Raw genomic sequence first — 24,616 nt, 5'->3', positions numbered from 1 at the left:
GTGGTCTAAAACGACACGGTCCTCCGAGAGGATCGGCGGGTTTTGGAAAACAGAAGCGGATCTCCTTCAACCCGGGTGAGGGGTGTGTGTGGAAAATCTCCCTCTTGGCGCTGGCTGCCGCGACGGCTCGTACAGCGAATGTTTTCCTCGCCAGCAGAGAGGCTCTTCCCAGCCGCTCCTCCTCCCGTTGCCACACCGAAGGGAGGGGAGCGTTATTAATATCGGCAGCCTGACCGCGGAACCAGGCGAAGGGTTAGCTAGGAGGCAGCGGCGCCAAGCAGTCAACGCTGCAACCAGCGGCTGCTTTCTTTCACCCGCTTGAATGGGTTGACAATCGGGACGGTTCATCTACTCTTGACAAAGGCGGATAACCAGGGGACCAGCCTCCGCCTCCGTTGTAATCTCTGAAGGCTTCTTGCAAGGGATCAGCCGCTCTCCGGGAACTGCTTTGGACTAGGTGGGTTGTAATCTCAGAGCTTTTTTGCTATCCTGATCGGGCAGATACATTCACAGTGGTGCATCCCCGAACTACTACTTACTTACCGCCGTTTCCATCCTTGCTCGTGAATCGATCTATATAGCACCGAGATGGAGAGCAAGGTGCTGGGGACGTGACCCACCCGTGCCCACTCTTCGTGTCCACCCCACGAGTTGGAAGATTTTAAGAGAGTGTAGATTACAGGTAGACCTCGATTTACGACCTCAATTGAGCCCCAAATTTCTGTTGCTAAGCGACACAATTGTTTAGGGAGTTTTGCCCCATTTTACAACCTTTCTTGGCACGGCTATTAAGTGAATCACTGCAGTTGTTAAGTTAGTTTAGTAACATGCTGGCTCAGTGAATTTGGCTTCCCCATTGACTTTGCTTGTGAGAAGGGCGCCAAAGATGATCACATGACCTGGGACATGGCAACCGTCATAAGTATGAACCAGTTGCCAAGAGAGCAGATATTGATCACATGAGCATGGGGATGCTGCAATGGTTGTAAGTGTGAAAAACGGTCATAAGTCACTTTTTTCAGTGCCATTGTAAGGTTAATACGAATGGTTGTAGGTCAAGAATCATAACTTGCTAGCTCTTATATATTTCTTGTCTTAACTTGTCCAGAAGAATCAGCCTCTCTTCTGCTCTGCTGGGCATCATTTATTCACTAAAAGCTTGCCAGTTGCGATTTGGTTAATATTTTTAATTATAAACTTTTGTTTCTGTGTCTTGACACTAATAAAGTGTCAAGTCTCACTTTAGAAAAGGAGCTTTGAAGTATATTAGGAGTAGCATTGATACAAATGAATATAGACCGAAGGAAAATAAGACACTTCTAGTAGGTACTCTCTAGTCTAGCCCATTCCTATAGGTCTTCATTAGATGCACATAATGACAAATTAAATGAAGGTGGATGGTTTTTATACTGTTTCCTAGAAGTGACTTGTGTTCAAGAGCATTTAATGTTATGCCAGTGCTGATAGGGAGCGTGTCAAGCTCCCTTTCTAAATGTGATTTAATTTAATTTTAATTTAATTTAATTTTGAATTCAAATGAGGAGCTAAGCACTAAACTCTATTTCTTGCATAGATGTCTACATGGGGAGGAGAAAAGAGAAGGTGGGCCAAAACAGGCAAATAGCAAAAAAACAAAAAAAATTACAGGAATAACATCCACACTTGTGGCTGCAGCTTGCACTGTGACATAATACATTTTGGCATCATGGCTAGGAATTCCAAAATGTTAACATACACATACAGTTACAGTTAAACACATACAGGTATACACATACCTAGACAATCGGTATAATTCACAATGCTAGAAAAATATTGTATATCTGATCCTGATTTTCCTACAACTAGAATAACTCTGTCCATCAAGGAGACTGATTCAGATTTTCATTATTATTTTGGCATCAATAGAGTATCCCCAGGTGAGTCAAAAAAAAGTTACAAAGATAGATGCACCTTTTAAAATTAAATATTGTGTATACTAGGGGTGTCAAATTGATGGGTAGCGGGCCAGATGTGTCACACACAGGCGACACTCACCCTAACTCTGTGAAAAGGAAAAACGTCACGAAATGCCACGTGATGGCAACGTGATGCGGCAAGTTCGACACCCATGGTATATCCTCTCTTTGTATGTATTGTATACGTGTGTGTATACCATTAAAATATAATTTGTTCTTAGTTAATCCATAATGGTAAGTGTTCCTGTCTTGAGGGGTCCTTGGTGCTCTCTGAGCCTGCTTGTTTTCTTGCGGACATCATCCTCATGATGCTACCTGCAAGCAAGCTCAGAGAACACCAAGGGCCTCTCATTTCAACCCTAAGCTACAAATATTCTCCTTTATTGGATCCTGTCTTCTCCCAACTAATATTTGCCAAATGTAATCCACTTCTTCATTCTTGGAGGGGCTTTTTTTTAATCTCTATTTTACACAATTTTAAGCAACGGCACCATGTTAAGGCACAATTAAGCAAAGGTTCAAAGTTCTGTGAGTTGAAGATACTTCGTTCTAAACCTTACCTGATAACAGAAATATCGCCAGAAGTAGATTTTAGCTGGCAGATCTTTCTGGGATTATTTAATACCACAAGCCAACTCTCCAATCTGCTACATAGTTAAATTCCATTCTGCTGTTGGATGTCACCTCTGCAGCATCCCCTCCATGTGAATCAGCTCTGGAGTTTAGCTTTGTTTGCCATGCCTATTACACGAATAGCAAAAACTGAACCATCTGTCTTTTATTATTATTGTTTTTAGAAACTCATATACTATATTTTACATTAGCTGTAATTAGTACAACTATGTATCAAACAGGCATGCTCTCGGGAAATTAGGTTTAGCCATTTCTCCCTGCCATGAGCACCGAATAGGAAATGTTCCTTTGATTTTTGCATGCTACACAAAGCAGAATAGCCACTAATGCTCACTCGATTGTGTGCTTTTATACCTGTTTCAGCACTTGACCAGGTAAAGCAAACTTCATTATCAGTCCAACTAACAAAACCACCTTGTTCTTTAAGATGACATGAAAAGATTTTTTCCCCAATGTACAAATAAAAAGAACAAGTCTAGGCTTAGACAGATCATTGCTTCTACCAAGTATTAGTAAATGTGGCAATAATTTTAGTAGTTAAACTGCATTTGAAAAAAAACTTCTTTGTACTATTTTTTTTTAAATCAGAACTGGTAAAGAAACTGCTAATGAAAATAATTGAGTTTCAAGTTGTAGATGTACATAATTGTACTTTGGGAGTCACACTCTCATATATGGAAAGGATGAAACATTATTTTAATCAGATAGCATAAATCTATTCTGAACCTTTTCCAGAGTTCATGCACAAATTGGTGTTAGTCAGCTTGATCATATGGATATATTCATTAGACAGTCATTGTGCTTGTGACCGTATCACATTTTTGCACCCAATTCTAGCATCTTCATCAAGAATGTGTTCATGTGACTAGTGATTCAGGATAAGCTGACCCAGAAGTAACCCCAGCAAAAAATATCAAATCAATTGAAATAATCCTCATCTACTCTCATCAACAGGTTAACCTTTAGAATTGGCTTTAGGAAGAGTTTTGATAGACGTCTACCCAAGGTAAGAGCAAATGCTCACATTCTTTGCATCCTCAGCCATGTATTTCCCCAACCAGTGGTTCAAAATAATTTGTGTTATCTCTGCACATGGTGGGGAGTTATAGAAAACTGGGAAGAGAATATTCTGAGGACCAATGTACATGTGCATATATATGCGTATTAGGAATGTGAGAAAGAGGGAGAGAAAGAAAAAGTGCTTAGATGAATTTCATATCAGAATCCATTTAAAATTATTATTTGAGGAGATCATATCAATCAATTTAAAATAGTATTTTGATTTATGTTGATCACATCACATATGTAGGCCCTCACTGGATGTTGTAATGATGATCATGTGTCTATGAATGCTAATTCATTACTGGCAATGCTATCTTTTTTAAACTAGATGCTATATTTTTTGCTTTGCTTTGCTTTTTTTTGCTTTTTAATTAGGTTGATCAAAATGACAGAAGACCCAGTGTCAGGGAGTTGGAAACCCACAACGCTATCTGAAAATGCTAGCAATAATGTAATTCCCATGCATGCATCAACTCAGGTATTTGTTATTGCTGTTGTTATTGTTGTTATTTTATAGTTAAGTTTGTGATTTGGTTACTTTCATATATCCATAAGTCTTCCCAGTCTGGTGAATCTCCCTTGAAATCCAGTGGAACATTCTAAAATATGGAGCTATTGCAGAAAATTCTGAACTACAACTCCCACCACCGCTCAATACTGATTATGCTAAGTGGAGCTGAAGTTCTCTAAACCACTAAACTCCGCATCCAATTTACTCTACAGTGACCAGTCCAATGTACCATTGTTCTATTAATTTTGCACAGAAAAGAGGAGTTGAGCTTGACCTCCGCGATTTAATGGACACTTCTGTATAGTTTTTTGAGAGGGGTAAAGAAATATGCAGCATTTTTAAAGGAGGTGAATTTTATGCTTTGGATCATTAGAAAAGATTGACTGTAAACTGGTTCTGATATTAGTGGCCTCATATAAATCTATGGAGTTGTTACATCTAGAATACTGTGTACAGTACAATATTCTAGTCACCATATCTCAAGAGGAGTATTATATTGCTGGGAAGGTGGGGAAAGGGGAAACTAGAAGATAAGGGGTTTGAACGAGAATAGGATGCAGTGATTGGGACTGTTTAGCCGGGATAAATGACACAAGAAGATATGACTAAGATGCATGAAGGTGTGCACAGTGATAAGAAGTTCTCCATATCCCATAATACTAGACTAGAAATTGTTTTATGAAAGTGCTAGCAGATTTAAAATTGATGCTTTTCCATACTATGTATAATCAACTTTTAGAATGTGCTGCTTCAGGACATATTGGCTGCTGGTTTACAAGTCTTTAAAAACAGCTTTAATTATTGGCTGCTGCCTGTTAATATTCTAGATTCATGGAGTTGACAGTAGGAGAGGAAACTTGGTACTCTATTTGTGGGATGCTTACTTGTTAGATGCTTCTTGTGAATTGTTCCTGAGATGGAATGTTGGCTAGATGGTTCTCACGATCAAACACTGACATTTTCCAGGGTGTTTTTTCAACTTCCCAGTCTGCCTGCTATTCCCATAAGTCTCACTACCAGGCCAGACTAGGTAATGATTTTGAATAATGAGGTGCACAGGGATAATATATATGCACTATGAGCTGTGGTGGTGCAGTGGTTAGATTGCACTACTGCAGGCTAATTCTACTAACTGCCAGCAGTTTGGCAGTTTGAATCTCACCAGGTTCAAGGTTGACTCAGCCTTCCATCCTTCCAAGGTCAGTAAAATGTGGGCCCGGATTGTTGGGAGCAATAGGCTGACTCCATAAACCACTTAGAGAATGCTGTAAAGCACTGTGGATGGTATATAAGTCTAAGTGCTATTGCTATTGTAGCAGTTTCATACACATAGTCCTTAACTTACAACCACAATTGCTACTGGAATTTTAGTTGCTAAGTGATGTGGTCATTTTACCACCATCATTAAGCAAATCACACATTTAAGCAACTGACATGATTGTTAAATGAATCAAGTGGTTGTTAAGCTTCCCCAATTGACTTCTGTCAGAAGCTTCCTGAGAAGGTTGCAAATTACAATATGTGACTGCAAGACTTTGCAATCATTATACGTAAGCAGGAGCCAGCTGCCAGGCTCCTGAATTGTGTACCCCTCCTGAAGTTGGGAAATTCACAGCCTGTGGGTTACCTACCTCTAACGTGAATGGAGGGGGGGGGGGATGATCTTGTTAAACTTCCATCAATAATAGTACAACAATAACACTGTATTTCCTAAAGCTAGCTGTGAAGCTGATTAGTGATAAACTCAATGCTGCTCCATGTTTTTAAGCAGGAGTAAATTGTATCAAGACACTCTTAAATTGCAGTTATAAACCACAAAACTTCTTTGTCCTACCTATCACTCTCCAAAGAAATGGGAGTACATCTTATTTTATCTTTTGTATGGGCATTACGCATAATGCTTGCAAAGTCTTGCAGTGCTCTATAGCATAATTTTGAGGGTAGGAATTGAAACAGTTTATGTCCGGGATATTTTCATAGCTCTCTTTTTGACTCGTGCAGTATACAGGTCCACGATTGAAGGCAGGTTGATAGTAATGTTTTTTTCTACAGTCCTAATTACTCTCTGAAGTCTGCGTCTGTCTTGTTGGGTTGCAGAACCAAACCAGACAGTTATAGAGGTGCAGATGATAGACTCAGTAATTCCTCTGTAGAACTGTATTAGCAGCTCCTTGGGCAGTTTGAGCTTTCTGAGTTGGCACAGAAAGAACATTCTTTGTTGTGCTTTTTTGATGATGTTTTTGATGTTAGGTGTCCATTTAAGGTCTTGTGATATGATAGAACCTAGCAACTTGAAGGTCTCTACTGTTGATACTGTGTTGTCTAGTATTGTAAGGGGGAGGTTTCTAAAGTCTACCACCATTTCTACAGTTTTGAGTGTGTTCAGTTCCAGATTTTCCTGTTACACCACAAGGCAAGTTGTACATCCTCCTGTCTGTATGCAGATTCGTCGTTATCTCAAATGAGACCAATCACTCTTGTATCATCTGCAAATAGACCAGAAGTGAGCATAAAAGTCAGACAAATGTATCTAAAAATAATTCAATTAGAACTAAAATCATAAAGGACCTTCAGTTTTCATAAACAAGCATATTGATCAACCGCTGTTCTTGTCTGGATATAATTCAACTGTTTCAAGCTACTCTTACTCAATTTGGTGCCATTATTAGAATTTATGGATAGAAGAATTTTCTCCAGACTGATAGCCATCAGACAAAATTTAACTTAGAATTAAATCTCACTGAGTTCATTAACTTTTGAAAATTGAAAAAAAAATAGGACTTAGATGGTTGTCACTAATATTATTTCTTGATTTCTACTCAGGATGTTTTGGATTCCGGAGTCAACAGTGGCATTGTACAAACAAAAGAAACAGCTCCATTGAACAGATGCGAGGAACATGCTCAGGGACCTCTAGCTCAATTTAAAACTTCAGGGAGACAAATATGTGTTTGTCCTCCTCAAGGCATCCTTGCTAAAATAGCAACAAACGGTGAGGGGGGAAAAAGAACAAAGAAAAAAGCCCCTGTTTTCTGTAGAGAATATTTATTTGATGTATTATATTTTAATCTGTTCTAGAATATGGCAACATGGGAAAATTGCTCTGAAGAAACTGTGACTTGCCCTTCAGCCTTCTTACAATTCATGCTGGGTGGTGCATGCAGAAAAGTATAGGAGTAATGGAATATATCATTCCAGTTCCTTTCTTCCACACCCATTTCTTGTCAGCCTTATCTTCCAATTAGCTGTCTGACTTACTCATAGGTTAATGAGTGACTAGTGAAATTGTAAATTCTACCCAATAGAAAAGTATTGATTGATCACAATGCTGGTTCCCTTGGGCAATGAAAGTAGTCCCTAACAAGTTGGACTCTCTTCAGTCTCGTTCTGTTCCACAGAGTAGAAGGGGTTATTTAGGCTACTGAATCAAATAGTCTTGGAGTTCCATTTTTGCAGCTCCCTGCCTCTGTCCAACTATTCTGCAAAGGTTGCTAATCTGACTGATAAAAATCAACAGCATATATTCTTGCAATTTGAGGACGGAGTATTACAACATATTGATTCTGGGAACTCTAAAATCAGCACAATACTATAGTATTAAAACAAGGGGGTGAAAGTTGGGATTAATTGTTAACCTTTCCCAAAGCAAAGCTTGCAAATTCATACCTCTTATTTCACATTATTGTTCCATACCCTTTGTGTCATTGTTAGATACATTTCAGCCTTTAGACCCTTTTAATATATTCAATAAGTATATCAGTCACCACCGCCTTTCCTCAATATTCTATATTACAAATTCTGATTCATTTCCTTGGGTAGTTATGCACAATGTATTTTAGGCCAAGGAAAGGGTGTTATGGTGGTGTTTTAAAAAATAAAAATGACATTTTCGCCCACAAAGCCCTGCCTTCCCTTTTTATGTGTCACATGGTGACATGATCTTTTGATTCCCTTTCCATGGATGCCTCTGACCAAGGGCCATATTTGATATTTTAATTTTATGATGAAGATAATATTCCAAGAAATGGGGGATGATTAACACAATTACTTCTCATACATTCAATCTGCCACTTTGAAAATTACAGTTTGATAAATGTTACAGTAGTCTATGCTCCATTTTCCATCATTTGTTTGCATTTTGTGGCATGTCTAATTGATAAGAAAGGATTGTGCAGATTTATAGCCACAAATGGGAAGATATGGTCTTCGAAGCACAGGTTTGCTTTTTCCAATTTTTTGTTTATAAGTCACAATCAAGATGCAATTTAGCAATGAATACTTAAAAATAAATAATAATCCTTCATACATTAATATAAATGTGTCAATAAATTCTGGGTAATATTTTCAATATGCTTACATATTTTACACTTTTTTCTTCTTCCAGTGGTAGCAGTAGCATTGATCTGGGCTGTGATCTGGTCTATTACAACCCACGAAAGTCTTCCTGGTGGAAGCCTCTTTGGATTTTTATTCCTCTATCTTTTTGCTGTAATTGGTGGTAAAATTATGGGCTTAATTAAATTTCCTGGTCTGCCTCCTCTCCCTCCTCTTTTGGGTAAGTATGTTTTTGATAGGCTGTATCTTTTCATATTTAGATTGGTTATTGAAATAAAGAATCCATTGTGAAATTTCTATATAATACAAATTTATATCATTAAGATACAATTGATTGGAAAACACAATATTACTTGGTGAATATATTTTAATTACTGAGAAAGTTACTTAAGTCGACTTGTTTTTATTTATTTTTTATGTATTCATTAAATTTGTATGCTGCCCATCTCACCATGGAAAGGAATGGGTAGTGACTCTGAGTGGATTTGGATTGCTATTTGATTTTGTGTTTTGAGATGAAATTAATTGGAATAACTCCTATAATAGGGAATCTTAAAATAAATAGTTATAAATGGACTTTAAAATGGTAAGTCTTAGTGGTACAAATTAAAAAGCAACAGCTCGGTTTACAAAAATGTTTCCATTTCTCAAATAAGTATTCATCTTGATCTTTAAATAGTTTGAAAAATGAATTGATCATCCCCTTTAAAAGTAAATTATCAACTAATATTTTTTTCAGTTTACAGCCTCAATTTGTGTCTGTTTCACTAACAAGTTTCTAGGGATCCATCATGGGTGTACAGCCTGCAGATTATTTAAATTAATTAGCTTTTTTTTAAAAAAAACAATTCCTTTATTCTCAATTTACTATGTTTTGGGGCCCAGGGATGTGTCAATGCAGTAAGTACTTTACTTTTCAAATTCCCTTAAGTCCCATTTGGTGTTTTAACCCTAACCCAGTTATTAAGGGTTCACACAAAATATTGACCCATAAGCTAAACTAAGAGGTAGGTTGGCATATGAAGCTAAATTAGACATACACAAAAAAACAATTCAAAACAAAAACCCCAAAGTCAGCTTAGTGGGCAGTGTAATAGTCTAGTTTAGATTGTTGTGTGAATGCAGTCATATTGTTCAGTTCATCCTGTGATAGCAGCTTAAAAAGTTTGAGATTACAACTCTATGTTTGATTGATTTATAGTTTTTGATGATTAGGCTCTAATCATCAAAGAAATGTATGTTCACACAACATGCAAATCCATGCTGCTAACTATAGTTTTCTGAATAATACAACCATATTTTGGCTTATCATGACTAGACTTAGCACATTTGTTTCCACTCAGAATGTGGATGAAGTCCCACATCATGCTAAATAATAGCTTATTTAACCATGCTGTATATATTGCTATTTAATAAAGCCCCATAGCTGGTTCTACATAATATGCAGTACAAACCATTTGTATAGCATATTGTGTAAATCAAACAAACTTGGTTTAACATGCTCAGTATCTTTTCATCTAATTAGCTCCATAGAATTGTTAAATTTATTTAAAAAATAGTGGAATACAAATTTGTACATATTTATTCAGGAGGAAAACATTTTCTGTGGCGTTCAGAGATCAGGAAATGGGACTCTTTATAAGATTGCAGGAATATGATTCTTTGACTTCATGATCACAGGACAGCTGTTGCCTTTTTAAATGCTTGGTTCAAGTAGTGTACAGAGAAGGAAAACATCTTTGAAGGTCCTGGACCTCATAGCAAATGTTTCAGACTTTGTAGCTGCCAGTTGTGTCAATCAATAATATGCACCTTTTGCCTCCTGTTTAGGAATGTTGCTTGTTGGATTTCTTCTAAGAAACATCCCAGTGATCACTGACATAGTCCTGATCAATGTGAAATGGGGAGCCACACTAAGAAGTATTGCTCTCGCAATCATTTTGGCCCGGGCTGGCCTTGGCCTTGATCCAAAGGTGGAGTATCAAATGGTCTTTGCTTAACAAATGCATAGCCAGGTGTGATTAAATTCTGATTCATGTATTGAACTAGGTCACAATTTTGTTAACCCTGGCTTATTGAGAAACAAAAGTAGCTCGAGCTGCAAAATAGATGAAGGCATAGAATGTTCCTAAATTGCATTTTTCAAAATCTCTGTAGTCCTCTCGTAACATAATCACCCACTGGCTTGGTTCCCAATGAAACTAGTGGTGCCAGCTCTAAAATTGGCTTAAAATTGTTTTAAGAAACAAAACACTCCCTCTCTCCTTAGACCACCCCCACAATACTGAAAGTCCTAGGTTCTCTTATATATATTTGATAAGGCTCCACCCTCTTTGCCTTGTTTCCTTACCCAATGCAACTCCAATTCTACCAAAAATTCACACACGTTTTGGCTACCAAATCCACACATTCAGATAATCATAAATCATAATTTGTAACTCTACCAATTGGGTTTATATGGCACATATGGTGATTTAACTAATTTAACTAATTCATACCATGTGTGACCCCTGTCCTCATCTCAGATTAGTTTTGAACCATTTTCCCTCTAATGTATGGCTGTCAAGCTCGCGGCATGTGGGGCAGATGCATCACACACTGGCCACACCCACGCCTGGTTTAGCGAAGAGGGGGGAAGTCTCAATATGTCATGTGACGCCACTGTGACAGTGTGAATTTGACATCCCTGCTCTAGTGCAAGACCAAATGCTCCTTCCAAGAAAACTTTCTTTGTGACATCTGCCTTTTTAAAAAAATGTGGGAGAAATATTTTATGGAGATGAACATTTAACTACAAGGAGAACTTAAATGTTTCAACATTCCCCATCAAGTTTTTTCCTGAGGAGTTGGGCATTAATTTCCAGGATTCCCAGCCAGTATATGTAGTCCCAGGACATGCGAAAGAACACTATTTCACTCCTGATCCTGTTTATCACTGGGTAAAAAATGAACTATATGCCCCTAGTAGAGCAGGGATATTATCCTTAAGTGCAAGTGAACTGTTTCTCTTATAAAAGATATTTGGGGATTTTGACCTAGAATGTGAGGTTTTGGAAAAACTTCGTAAAGAAAACAAAATTAAGTTTCCTTTCAGTAGATCTTGACATCTGACACATCCATGTGGTTTTCTTGGCAACAGATTGCTATTATCCTCTTCTGATAGAGTAACCTATGTTTGTGGTATTTGTTTGGGTTTTTTTTTAAAAAAGCTTCATTTCTGGAATTTGTCCAACATTACTTACTTTCTGAGGTCAGCAAGAAATATCAATGTGAAACTTAGTTTGGTCATATGTACTTGATCTTCAGGGTTATGATCAGTTTTGCCTTTAACTGAATTTAGTCTGCTTCTGATCCCTATTCACCTAGAAATTTTTAATTTCATTCAGAGGTAACACAAACTATGATTTATAGTAATGAGGCATAATTAGTTTAATGATTAGATATTTCTACCCTTTCTTCTTTTCCTGGGTAATTGTAAAAATTCAGAAACTTCTGCTTTTCACTGAGATTAGCTGACATTATCTAAATCCTGAACTGTGGCAACTTTTACTATATTAGCTCATAAAACTACATATAACTCCACTATATTTAGCTCATAGCTCAGTTTCATAAATTTGTAAATTAAAATTGACTTCCTTCAGTTAGTGATAAGACTAATCTATTTTAGAACTTTAGCAATGTAGTGGATCTAAAGCTCTAGCATATTCTTCGAAACGCCATCTGTTAGTCATGCAAATTGATAGGAGCGTACCAGTGGTGGGATTCAAATTTTTTTACTACCAGTTCTGTGGGCATGGCTTGGTGGGCGTGGCAGGGATACTGTAAAAGGATACTGTAAAATCTCCACTCAGAGGTTGTATTTGCCAGTTCTCCAAACTACTCAAAATTTCCACTACCTGCTGAAAAATACCACCTCTGGAGCATACCTAAGCCTTTTTAAGGTTCAGTATTGCCATGATGCTAAGGCTGTGTTTGTACAATATATTATGTCACTCATATAGTATATTATCTGAATCTGGACCATGGATCTATCTGTAGAGGCCTTAATCATAACCTGTAATCAAATTTACAATTAATGTATCTCAATCTAAGTTCCTCATGTCATCTAGGCTAATTAATCTGTATTGAACTTTTCTTTTCTGGCTTCTGGCCAAAAAGGTTGGAACTAGAATAGATGTAAAATACTGGGCTCCTTTTTGCTGATTTTTTTTTACTTTGTTATATAAAATTAAGAACATGTGTCAGATTAGACTTAATCCTTTATGCAAATACATTAAACCTGTGATATGTTAAATGTTGCCATATTATAGTTCTTAGCAGCCTGAGCCAGCATCTGCAATGGTGAAGAAACCTGGAAACTGTAATTCAGCTAGGTCTGGAGTGCTACAATTTACCTGTTCCTGTTTTTTGCACCAGCAAAACCACTGTAAATTCATTACATAAGAGAAAATCCTCAGTCCTACCACCCTTTCTAAAGCAGCATGCTTACTACATAGGGCTTTTTACAGGTGGTAAAAAGCCAGTTGGGATCCCTGTGTTTATTTGTTGCCATCTAGTAGATACTCACATTTTTATGGCATCCCCATCATTTTGCAGAGCCAGTTTGATGCAGTGGTTAAGGCATCACGATAAAAACTGTTCTAGTTTTGCTTTTTTTACTTCCTTCTTTTGCTTCCTTCATACCCCCAAGAAGGAAGCAATGGCAAACCACTTCTGAAATCTTGCCAAGAAAACTTCAGGGATTTGTCCACAGAATCTCCAGAGATCAAGAGTGACCCCAGGGCATAAAATAATAATAAAATAAAATAATAAATAAAATAAAATGTAACATATTGATCACACTACTTTAACACAGGTTGGCCAACAGGGAACTTAGATGCACCCTTTTTCTATCTGCATTACTTCTTACTAATTCAATTTATATGCCCTCCATTAGATATGTGACTCATTGCAGTGTACATAATTAAAAGTAACAAATAACCAACAAACATACACAGCAGAAAAGAAAATCATTAAAACATAGTGCTTAGGCTATTCAGATAACCAGAACAATGAAAAACTGTCTCATAAAACCTCCTGAAGCAAGTCTTGGGCCATTGCCAAATAGAGCAAATCTCCTAGGGTTTTCTTCTATGGTCTTCAAAACATTTAAAAAGCAATTCCACTGACTTGCAAATGCATTTATCTTGCAGGCTCTGAAAAAACTAAAGGGTGTCTGCTTTAGATTAAGCTTGGGACCCTGCCTAATAGAAGCATGTACAGCGGCAGTCATATCTCATTTTCTCATGCACCTGCCATGGCAATGGGGATTTATGCTTGGGTAAGCCCTTCTTCCAACTCAAAAATAGCATTTTTTTTCTTTTCTTTTCTGGGCCAAAACCGTCTTTCCTCTTCCACGAAGTCATGGGTACAGTGCCGGTGTCACATCCGATTTAGTTCAATTATGCTGTAAAACATATGTTCTTGTCACACCACAGAGGATTAGGGTAGGATTTGAAACTCTGTTCTATAAATATATCTGGAATTTACAAAGTTGCATATTCGATGAGAAAACATAGGTTAAACCATCTTTAATTCGAAGGAAAATTTTAATCCTGTTCAGAAGTCTTCAAAAACATCTTGCTAAGACGTATCTTTAACAACAATTTCTTAATAAACCATGACTGGATGGTTCACATAACATGCTGAACCACAAACGTGTAGTTTAACGGTGAAGCACTTAGATTAGAAGCAGAAAGATTCAGCTTCTAGTTCTTTCTCAGCCCCAAAAGCACTCTGGGTGATCAATTTATTTCACAGTGTTATTTTTCTCAGGGAAAATAGAAGAATGGAATGTTATATATAGCACCTTAAGCTCCTGAATCAAAGGTAGATTACAAATGATCAACAACTACTTTTATTTACAAACTCCAATAGTTGGGCTCATACATTAAACCAGAATAAAGAATTATGATCTACAGTACTATATTATGTCAATCCAGTGTGCTTCAAGGAATCAACCTATATTCTTAAACATAAAATGGTTCTTAGTAACACCTTCCATCTTGGCGATTGCAATGGTCTCTGCACGAGGCTGCCCTTGAAAAGTAGCTGGAAGTTTTATTTGGTTCAAAATGCAGAAGGTGGTTTTGTGCAGGGTTACAATTGCAGGTGTGTCACTTCTCTTGCGGGAGCTTCATTGGCTGCCGATTTGGTTCCAGATCCAAGTCAGTGTGCTGGCTTGGGATCAAGTTATTTTGCCCATCAGATCTACCCAATACACCAGAGCAGGGAGGCAGGGAATAGTTCCTAAGGAACTCCTTCTGATGGGAGCAAGAAGGGCTTTCAACATCCTTGCACAGATAAGATTGGCCCCCACCTTGGCACTTTTTCACAAGGCCCTCAACATATGATTCTGCCAACAGGCCTAGGGACCCAGAATGGCATGGAGCCCATCAAATGGTTCAAAATTGTTGTCATCAGGAGGGTAGGGCTTAATGCCATTTGTATTGTTAAAATGTATCCTTGTAAGCCACCTGGAGTCACTGGGATGAGTTGGGTAGCCATATAATTTTTCATAAATAAAATTAGTACTTTTATACTGTGATTTTTCAACTCACAGGACAGTTCTTCAGTTTTCCCTTTCTCTTGTAAATTGCAGATCTTACTCTGACTGTGAAAAGTATAAGAAATAACTGCAAATTGATGTAACTAAAAGTTAACTTGTGTGTATGCGTTCAGATTTGTCTTAGGTGCTGTGTCTCCTGCAGTTGTAGTCCCCTCAATGTTGGTTTTACAAGCAGGAGGATATGGTGTTGACAAAGGTGTCCCAACTTTACTAATGGCTGCAGGAAGTTTTGACGACATTCTGGCTATCACAGGCTTCAACACATGCTTAGGGATAGCATTTGCTTCAGGTATCTGTCTATTCTATTGATAAGCCACATCCAAGCTACTGTCTTCTTTGTCATAATGCTAGTTTCTCCTATACAAGTAATATCCTTTGTGTAAATAAAAACCCCTTTCATGCTGATTTTATGCCAAAATCTTTATTTGTGACACCATACAATTCATAAAATTGGAAAGTTGTACCTGTGGTCAGGATGAACCTGAGACCTTAATGCACCTATTTACTTACTATCTGTTCTGTATATACTTATGTGACATATACTTCACCACCTAGTAGAGATCAAACTTTCAATGAAGAAGAAATGATTTGTATTACAAATTATGTCACCAAGTTCTTATTGACAGGTATTGCCATTAAAAGGCATAATGCAGTAATTGTGAACTTATTATAAGCATGTTACAGGTGACACACCATGCCATTTTGGTAACACCTGAGTCCTCTGAACTGTCTAGGACAGAGTTCCCCAAACTTTCTGGCTTTGCGGACTGGGGTGGGGGTGGGGGGATGGTTTCATGCAAGCAGCGGATAAGCGTGCACATGCACACAGCTCCACTTATGTGAGCACCATGCGTGCATGCCTGCCGCTCTTGCAAATGAAGAGTGCGTGCAGGCGCTCACTCACTGCTAACATAAGGGGGATGCCAGCCATGCTTATAAATGCTAGCTGTGGAGACTATCCAAAAATCCATTGGAATCCTCTTTTTCTGCTTTGCCAAAACAGGTTCCACCCTTCAAAATGTCTTTCGGGGTGTATTAGAAGTTGCAGTAGGTATAGCAACAGGTGGACTTTTAGGCCTTTTTATTCGCTACTTTCCAAGCAAGGATCAGGTAAGGGGAAAAAAACCATTTGAAACGTAGCAGTCTTGTATTTGTTGAAGCATGAGAAGAAACAGCACATTTAAAACAAACTCCCTGTTACACTTTAGCTGGAATAATAGGTATAATAATTAGTATCTGTCAGAGTTGCAAATACCAGCACAACATCACTACATTGTTCGCTGAAGTTGTTGATCTTTGTTCAAACTTTTGAAGAAAATCCCACTACAGAATTAACTCTTTAAAACAGTGATGCCTTTTATCAGATTCAGACACCTGAAAAATATTGGGCTGCTTTAATGAATAGAAGAGAAATGTTATATACTGTAGGTAGGTCCTCAACTTGCAACCATCTGTTTAGTGATTGTTCAAAGACACAATGGTTCTGAAAAAAAGTGACATGAACAGTTTTCAAACTTACGACTGTTGCAGCATCCCCATGGACATATGATGAAACTTTGGATGCTTGGCACCCGGCATATATTTACGATGGTTGCCGCATCCCAGGATTCTGGGATTATCATTTGCTGTTCTGACAAGCCAAATCAATGAGAGAAGCCAGGTTTGCTTAAAGACTGTGTGATTCACTTAACAAATGTAGTGATTCGCTTAACAACCATAGCAAAAAGGTCGTAAAATGGGGCATGATTCATTAACAGCTGTCTTGCTTTGGAGGCAATTTTGGACTCAATTATGGTCATACGTTGAAGGCTGCCTATATCTGTATGAGTTTTAAATTAATTTTCCAATTTCTTTTTCAAGCAAGTACAACTTAAGATTTCTAGTATATTAATTTTAAAGAAAAGGTAAAGATTTCTTGAACTGAATTGAGGACCTATAGAGTTTCTTTGTAGCATTCTGAAAGTGATTTACTGTTGTTTTAATTCAACAATTTTTTCCCAACCACTTCCCTATCCAGAGGTTACCCTACTTAACTTTATATACTTTATATACTAGGCAACATTTACAAAATTTGCCAAGAATTTACATGGCCATACAATTCCAAAATATTGTATTCTCTTTGAAGTTTCTTGTCAAGTTTGGATTGACCTTTATGAATCATGTATCTTGCTTTCTCCGATTTCTCTCCTTAGACACATCTGGTATGGAAGAGAGCATTCTTTATTATAGGCTTATCAATGTTTGCAATTTTTAGCAGTATGTATTTTAATTTCCCTGGATCTGGAGGACTGTGCACAATTGTCTTGGCATTTCTGGCTGGATTATCGTGGTCCGAAGAAAAAGTGAGTATTTAATTATCATGTAACTAGAAAGTCATCTTGATTCCAAAATATGAGAGTTTATGAAATATTATGGGCAAGTTGAAAGTGTAAAAAAATGTTTCAACTTCGGTTCCATATTTTAGCCATTTATTTGTAGGCTATTTTGAGGTTCCCCATCCTATGATTTATGCGTATTTAAAAAAATATTTCCACAGATTTGAGGGTTTCTCTGAGTCTGCCATCTTCTTCCTCTAAATGTATCCTCCTGAGTTCATAAGCAGTGACATTCAGTTTCTGAAAAAAATGGAGGAAATGGTGCTAATATTGCATTACAGTATACAGTGATTCTTAGCTTAGTGGCTTATTTTTTCTCCCCTTTCAATCAAAGCAAACGTTCTGGAAAAAAATATGAAGCTAGTATACATCTCTATTGAGTATTATGAATAAAAGTGAATGGGACTAGGTGAGAACAGAAAAAAGGAGAACCCTGGAAAAGAACTACCATCTTTTTAATTACTTCTATAATGTTATAGAAATAACTAAAAGATGGTATCGCCTTAAATTGTGTTTGTGGTAAGGGTATTCCTCCTAAAAGGAGGAATATTTATAATTTCAAAGCTCCTATTAAGTTATTAGAAGAATCCTTAATATCTTAATATTTGAAAGATACAATGTCATCTTTATAATGATAGCATCACTCTTCCTAAAATGAGAGCAAGAACACAAATCATATAAATGGATCGCTTAATTTTTTGAAAATCTTATAATAATTAAGCTTGTGTTATATATCTTCTGCATGAATGTACAATACCGTGCAACAAAAATGCATTGCTTGTTTTGCAGAAAGAGGTAGAAAAAATTATTAAGGTTGCATGGGAGATTTTCCAACCTTTTCTTTTTGGTTTAATTGGCGCCGAAATATCCGTTGCATCTCTTGATCCTCAAACAGTTGGTAAGTTTTCCACTAACAAGTAGGCATTTATGCCTATTGTCTTTGGAGGGATTAGCTAATCAGAAGGAAAATTATTTCTGGTATTAAAAAAAAGAATCATCTCAAAAACTGAAGTGGAGATGATTCTTTTTTTAAATACCAGAAATAATTAAATCTATTTCTTTGTTTCAGGACTCTGCATTGCCATACTGGCTGTTGGATTGATAGCCCGAGTTACAGCCACTTTTATATTGGTCTGTTTTGCTGGTTTTGAGCTGAAAGAGAGAATATTTATTGCATTGGCTTGGATCCCCAAAGCTACTGTGCAGGTATATTGCATTTTTATGGCAGAATTCTGTCTTCTGGAAATAAAATTAACTGAATACCTCAAATCTTCCAAGAAGTTGAATGGAATGAAATGGGGTTGAGTTAAGTTGAATACTTTATTTGCCCAAGTGTGATTAGCCACATAAGGAATCCCAATATAGAAGCACTCAATATATATGCAGAGCAACAGAATACAGGTAGTTCTTAACTTACAACCTGAGAGCAAACTTTATGTAGCTAAGGGAAACATTTGTCAAGGGAGTGTTGCCCAGGGGTGGGATCCTACTGGCATAACAACCGGTTCGGTGAGCGCATGCTTTGTGTGCATGCACGTGCAGTTGTAAATCAACTTCTCCTGCAAGCAATAACCTTCTCCTGCTGATGTGCGGCACTCACTTGTGCTACGGAAAGCAACTAAGGTTGCTTTAGCAGGGAATAAAGGGCAGCCTAGAGTCCAAGGGGGTGGGTGGGCCCAACCGAAGAAAAGAAGATTTTCTGAGCGAACCGATTCAGTATCAGCTGCTCTTTGGGGCTACCGGTTCTATAGAACCGGGCCGAACCAGTAGAATCCCATCCCATTTTACTTCTTTTTTTACCATATTTGTTAAGTGAATCGCTGCAGATGTTATTAATATGGTTGTTAAGTGAATCAGGCTTCCCCATTGACTTTGCTTGTCAGAAAGTTGCAAAGATGATCACATGACCCTGGGACACTACAGCCATCATAAATATGAGTCAGTTGCCAAACATCCAAATGCAAATCATGTCAGCATGGGGATGCTGCAACGGTCACAAGTGTAAAATATGGTCATAAGTTATTTTTTGCGGTGCTGTTGTAACTTCGGTCATTAAACAAACTGTTGTGAGTTGTGGATTACCTATAAGCATCATCATCATTATACCAATAAAAGGGAGGAAGTAAAGAAGATAAGGATAAATAATAGTACAGTCACACTATATGGGTAAGTATCAACATTAGACTCTGAGAATTAGGTGTTCAGCAAGGGTGAAATATTGTCCCTGTTTAGTTGTTTTGATATACAATGTCCTATAGCACCATCTTGAGGGAAGGAATTGAAACAATTTATGTTCAGGTCTTTTCCCTCTCCTTTTTTGTTACATTCATTATTCACATTTTAACTGAACAGCTAAACTTTGTTGTCCAATAAAATTCCCCATCTTCAATCCATAGCCGGCAAATGGGGATGTTGCCGCAAGCATTTTGTCTTTATTTCAATGCAGGCTAAATCAATCACAGTCAGAATATGCAACCCATTATCACATTTCTCCTTAGGAACACAATATTTGATAGCACTAATCCATCAGTTATACTACAACATCATAAACATTTCCCTAAATTTAGTGAGCTGATCCATCTACACTAGAAAAGTGTATGAAACCATAGCACTGTTGAGATGAATCACAAAGCTAGATCTTCTTATTTAGACATAAGATTTTCCAGAAGCAATAAGAAACTATTTGTCTAATATAAATGTTCAAGCCTGACTTTGGACTGTGAACCTCATCATCATCAACCTAAGGTGTAGGCTCTTTGTAACTCTAGGATGTTTTCAGGGTTGTCAATATGAATATTAAGTCACTGCAAACAAATTTTGCTTGTATGTATAAATGAGAGAAAAGAGAGTATCCTCTACTATTTCTTGGTATCCCAAAATTTCCAATTCTGCATCTTAACCTCAGGCAGGAAAGTCCAATCCAGCTGAACTTCAAAAACATAAACAGTGGTTAATAAGGGCCTTAGTAAGGCTACAAGCTAAACTACATATTCTAAACCATTACTTCACTATAAATAGATTTTTAGTTTGTTGCAAGATTTGCTACTATACTTCTCATCAGGTATAGTACTCAAACACTTACTGATTACAGTAAATCAAAATTTGAAAATATTATATGAAGGAAGAGATAATCCTATCAAAACAGTAACTTACAATGCAGTCCTCTTCTACGTTGAATTTCAATGTAGAGAATCGCTTAAAATAAGTCATAAAATTCATTTCATTAGATGGACACCAATTTAGATGCTTTTGAAAGGGGCAATCCAAATTCCGTGAGGATTGGTCTTTTAATGGTTGCTAGTCTATCTAGGTGCGGTCACCTGAAAACTAGATAGCACATCTTAAATATCAGTTGCTGGGGAACAACAGCAGGAAGGGCTTCTTATCCACTAGTTAGCTGCTGTATAGTGTACAGTGTTCGATGAAACAAGCTTTTGTGCTGTATTTTTAAAACGTTCTTTTGCTGTGTTATCTATTATTTCCTTTCTCTTGACAGGCTGCAATTGGTTCAGTTGCCTTAGATACAGCACGGGAGCAGAAAGATAAACAATTAGAGAAATATGGCATGGATGTTTTGACAATTGCTTTCCTGGCAATCTTAATCACAGCTCCAATTGGAGCTCTAATAATTGGGCTGGCAGGGCCCAAACTTCTCCACAAGACTTCTGATACCAACCGAGAAAGTCATACATATGAAGAAAGAGAAGGAATAGAAATACATGGGCCAGCATAGGGAGATATGAAGTGCTGTCCACAAGATCACCTGAATTGAAACTGCTTATGAATCATGGTATCTACACTTAGAGAAGTTTAAAGGCCTATGAAATACACTGCAGATCTTCAAAATATGTGTACATATTTTTAAGATGACACATAAGTTGGAGCTGTTTAGAGTCAATATTAGCTCTTAGTCGCTTGCAGCTTTTCTTTTGGTGGTTAATGGTTTATTAGGTGAAAAGATTAGTTGCTGCTGAATTACAATATATTTAAAGAACTGAAGGATAAATGAAGCTGTTGAGATTAAACATACCTGGGTTAACAGAAATCTTTTAGGTGCACTGCCTGGGTGAGAACAAGGGATTATTGATAAAGATTTCCACCCCTTCCTCTTGTGGTGGGAAAATAGTTAGGGTTGAGATACAGCCTGAAGTTTTCTCTGAGGGGAAGAGTGAATTAGTATAGTTAAAGTAGATTTTATACAAACAGTGTTGTGGATAATTGGAGTGTTACATGTGTAAATAGTGGATGACAGGCTAGAAGTGTCCTTAAGAGATAGCTTGTTTGTGGTATGTATGTTGAATGAGAGAATGGCAAGATAAATAGAGGAAAGGAATCAGAGGTGGTATTCAGCAGGTTCTGACCAGTTCAGGAGAACTGGTAGCAAAAATTTTGAGTAGTTCGGAAAACCAGCAAATATCACCTCTGACTGGCGATTTTACAGTATCCTTCCCCTGCCACGCCCACCAAGCCACACCCACAGAACTTGTAGTAAAAAAAAAATTGAATCCCACCACTGAAAGAAATGTTGTAATGGGGGCCCACTGTGGATATGACAGGCAGAGATAGGTATGGCAAGAAGCACCAGTTTGACTACTACAAGAAAAGGGAGACCCATATTCTCCAGGACCTGGATAAATTCAAGTGGACTTCAGTGTTTCTGACAACTGGGGGGAGAGTACTAATATTTTATATGCTCCTTTTTATGTCCTGCACTGTTTTACATTGCCCAGAATATACATATTGAAGTGGGCTACAAAAAAATTACAATAAATACTATGAAATAAAATATGGTTTTATTGAAAAAACATCCATATGTGCCTTAATCCATCCCCCACCATGCAGTCTCAACTGTCAGCACAGATCCTTCCATCGCCCTGCCATCACAACTGATGAAGTTTCTTGGATGAAAAAAGGAAACATTTTCTTCTTCAAAGAAAAAAAAAACAGTCTAGTTGCCTTTTGAAAAAGCATCTTTGAGACAACAATGATCTGGATGCCTGAGAATCTCCAAAGATATTCATCCTCTCATATATTTCTATTACATAGCTCAATTTTTCTCAAGCTTCACAGGGTGCATTCACTCCTCCCCTTCTCTGAATCGGTTCTGATTTCTCAAAATTAGTATGCTGTGCAGAACCAGACGGAATACCGCAATACTAGAGATAACTCACCAAGACTCAGTGAAATAAACATTACTTTATGATTTGAGAAATATACTAGTACTGACGCAGCTCTTTGACTCCAAGATCTTTTTCACAAGTAGTTATTAAGCACCAATCTATGGATTGTGTTTCCAAAATAAATACCTTTGTAACTTATCTCTCTCTTAATTTTTTATGGTGTAGCTTCCTCCCCATTTCACCAGCCTGTCAAGATAATTTTGGATTTTGTTTTCTAGAGAAGTTTCTCCACTTCAGAGACTTTTAAGATGTGTGGACTTCAGATGTGGGGCAGTTGTGAGTCCATGCATCTTTAAGCCCCTGAAGTTGAGAAACACTGTCAATATGCACCACCCCACCACACCATTTCATAGCATCCAGAAATTTAAAACGCATCCCTCTCATTCACCAAATAATTCATGAAGAGGACCCAGGACTGCCCAGGCCATTACATACTTCTCTCCACTCCATCTACAAATCACTGAGAAGCCTCCTTGGAGTACAATGTTTGAAGTGGCTGCAATATCCACTTATTATACTTACATTTGTCTCTTTGGCAAAGGTAGGAAAAAGCGAACTCTTTCAGCCCTCTGGGTCCCCGGAGGGTAGGGGCTGAGCTCAGGATCTCCTCCAAAGGATTTCCTTGCGCGGAAATACAGAGGAAAGCAAATTGGGGGAATTCTTGCTGCAGGGCAATTACAGACACACACACACACCCCCACACACACACCTCCTCACTGCTGAGCGCCGCAGCAGCGCCGTTGAACCAGGTGCCCTTCGGCGGGTGGGCAGACAGGCATGACCGTTATTTCTAGACCGTTATTTTTCTCAGAGGCAGCTGAGAAAAGCTGAGGCAGCTTTTCTGGTTTGGAGCGCGGCGGAGCGGCAGGTGGAGCTTGTAGTCCTCGGCCGTCCTGCGCCTCCCACTTTTCCCCGGCTCCAGACCAGCCTTAGTGAGGAGGCTGCCTCTGTTTTAAACACGGTTTTCTGTACCCCATAGTGGCTCGGGACGTTTAACGGGTCAGTGGCGCTACCTTCGACTTTTGTAACGGACCTCCGAGAGGCAGACCGGGGCCTCGGGACGCCCTCAAGGGGGGGATTTAGAAGCCAGTTGCAAAGGTTCGCCCACAGCCCCTTAAGCCGTGTGCCAGAGTTTAGGAAACCAGAAAGGCTAAACCCCGAGGCTGTTTAGCGAGATGAGTAAGTCCAGTCCTCCGCATGCTATTTCTGAAGATAAACATGGAAAACAACCCTATTGTCTTGTGAACGTCCGATGAGAATACAACCAGCTTGCTTTTCTGAGATATATAAATCCTCTCCCACATCTGATTTCCTTCCCCCAAATCCACAGATCTATGTTGCTATGGAGATTTTTAGCTATCCAGGTCATGGTTGTCCCAAAAAGCGCTTTTCCAAAAGGCAAAACTGAACTTTCTCGGTTGGTTTCTTGAAAACGTTTAGCTTCTCATCCAAGAACTGAAGGAACTTCTTGGAAGAAAAACAAACCATTTTCAAAGGAAAAAAAAAACTAAGTCCAGTTGCCTTTTGGAAAAGCATCTTTGTATCCAAAGATCCATGCTTGATTTTCACCATAGTCCCCAGCCAGAGCTCTACATTATAGGAGTTAATCCTAAATCAGGAACAAATCTAGGGCACATGTAATTTAAGGAATGGAAGTTTCTCTATCCCCAAAACGTGAATACCAAACATCATTCAGAAAAAACTTGCCCCCAGTTTTTTGAGGATATATTCAAGAAAATATATTTAAAAATATTCATTGTGGCAGAGGTGTTTCTATGTTATCTTTTTATTTTTTAAAAAATAGTGAATAATGTGAACTAAAGCAGACAATTACCCATATTGTTCAGAATGTCTTGCCTTGTCTGCTCTAATATCTTGAATATTTCATAAAAATAGAAATTCCCTGTTTGTTAAAAGAATACTTTAGTTTTGGTGGTTCATATGAAAATTTTGTGCAA

The 24,616-nt window shown here is 37.9% G+C and overlaps 1 protein-coding gene across 3 annotated transcripts; it reads left to right on the top strand.

Moving 5' to 3' along the window:
- The first annotated feature begins 243 nt into the window (after positions 1-243).
- On the top strand, positions 244-22,285 carry LOC113434813 (sodium/hydrogen exchanger 9B2-like). Of its 3 annotated transcripts, XM_087935945.1 has the most exons (14): positions 318-457; positions 582-682; positions 3,543-3,594; positions 4,026-4,128; positions 6,985-7,153; positions 8,546-8,716; positions 10,327-10,469; positions 13,689-13,816; positions 15,217-15,392; positions 16,107-16,213; positions 17,296-17,445; positions 18,268-18,376; positions 18,548-18,684; positions 20,975-22,069. In XM_087935945.1, the coding sequence occupies exons 4-14, from the start codon at positions 4,036-4,038 to the stop codon at positions 21,209-21,211; spliced, it is 1,620 nt and encodes a 539-aa protein (XP_087792071.1). In that variant the 5' UTR covers positions 318-457; positions 582-682; positions 3,543-3,594; positions 4,026-4,035; the 3' UTR covers positions 21,212-22,069. The 3 variants fall into 3 exon arrangements, with proteins under 3 accessions (XP_087792070.1, XP_026554048.1, XP_087792071.1); XM_087935944.1 differs by lacking the exon at positions 582-682 and having other exon boundaries at positions 244-457; positions 20,975-22,285; XM_026698263.2 differs by lacking the exons at positions 582-682; positions 3,543-3,594 and having other exon boundaries at positions 244-457.
- Positions 22,286-24,616: the final 2,331 nt, after the last annotated feature.

Source organism: Pseudonaja textilis, chromosome 6 (genome assembly GCF_049901715.1).
Source record: "Pseudonaja textilis isolate UNSWEBS1 chromosome 6, rPseTex1.2, whole genome shotgun sequence".
NCBI lineage: Eukaryota > Metazoa > Chordata > Lepidosauria > Squamata > Elapidae > Pseudonaja > Pseudonaja textilis.
The sequence above is the reverse complement of the archived record's forward strand: the minus strand, read 5'-3'. Positions and strand labels throughout refer to the sequence as shown.

Excerpts from the sequence above, each read along its gene's own strand:
- LOC113434813 (XM_087935944.1), top strand. The coding sequence starts at position 4,036 with ATGACAGAAGACCCAGTGTCAGGGAGTTGGAAACCCACAACGCTATCT. Across the intron at positions 8,717-10,326 it reads TCCTCTCCCTCCTCTTTTGG|GAATGTTGCTTGTTGGATTT; the intron begins GTAAGTATGTTT and ends CCTCCTGTTTAG. Across the intron at positions 15,393-16,106 it reads AGGGATAGCATTTGCTTCAG|GTTCCACCCTTCAAAATGTC; the intron begins GTATCTGTCTAT and ends TTGCCAAAACAG.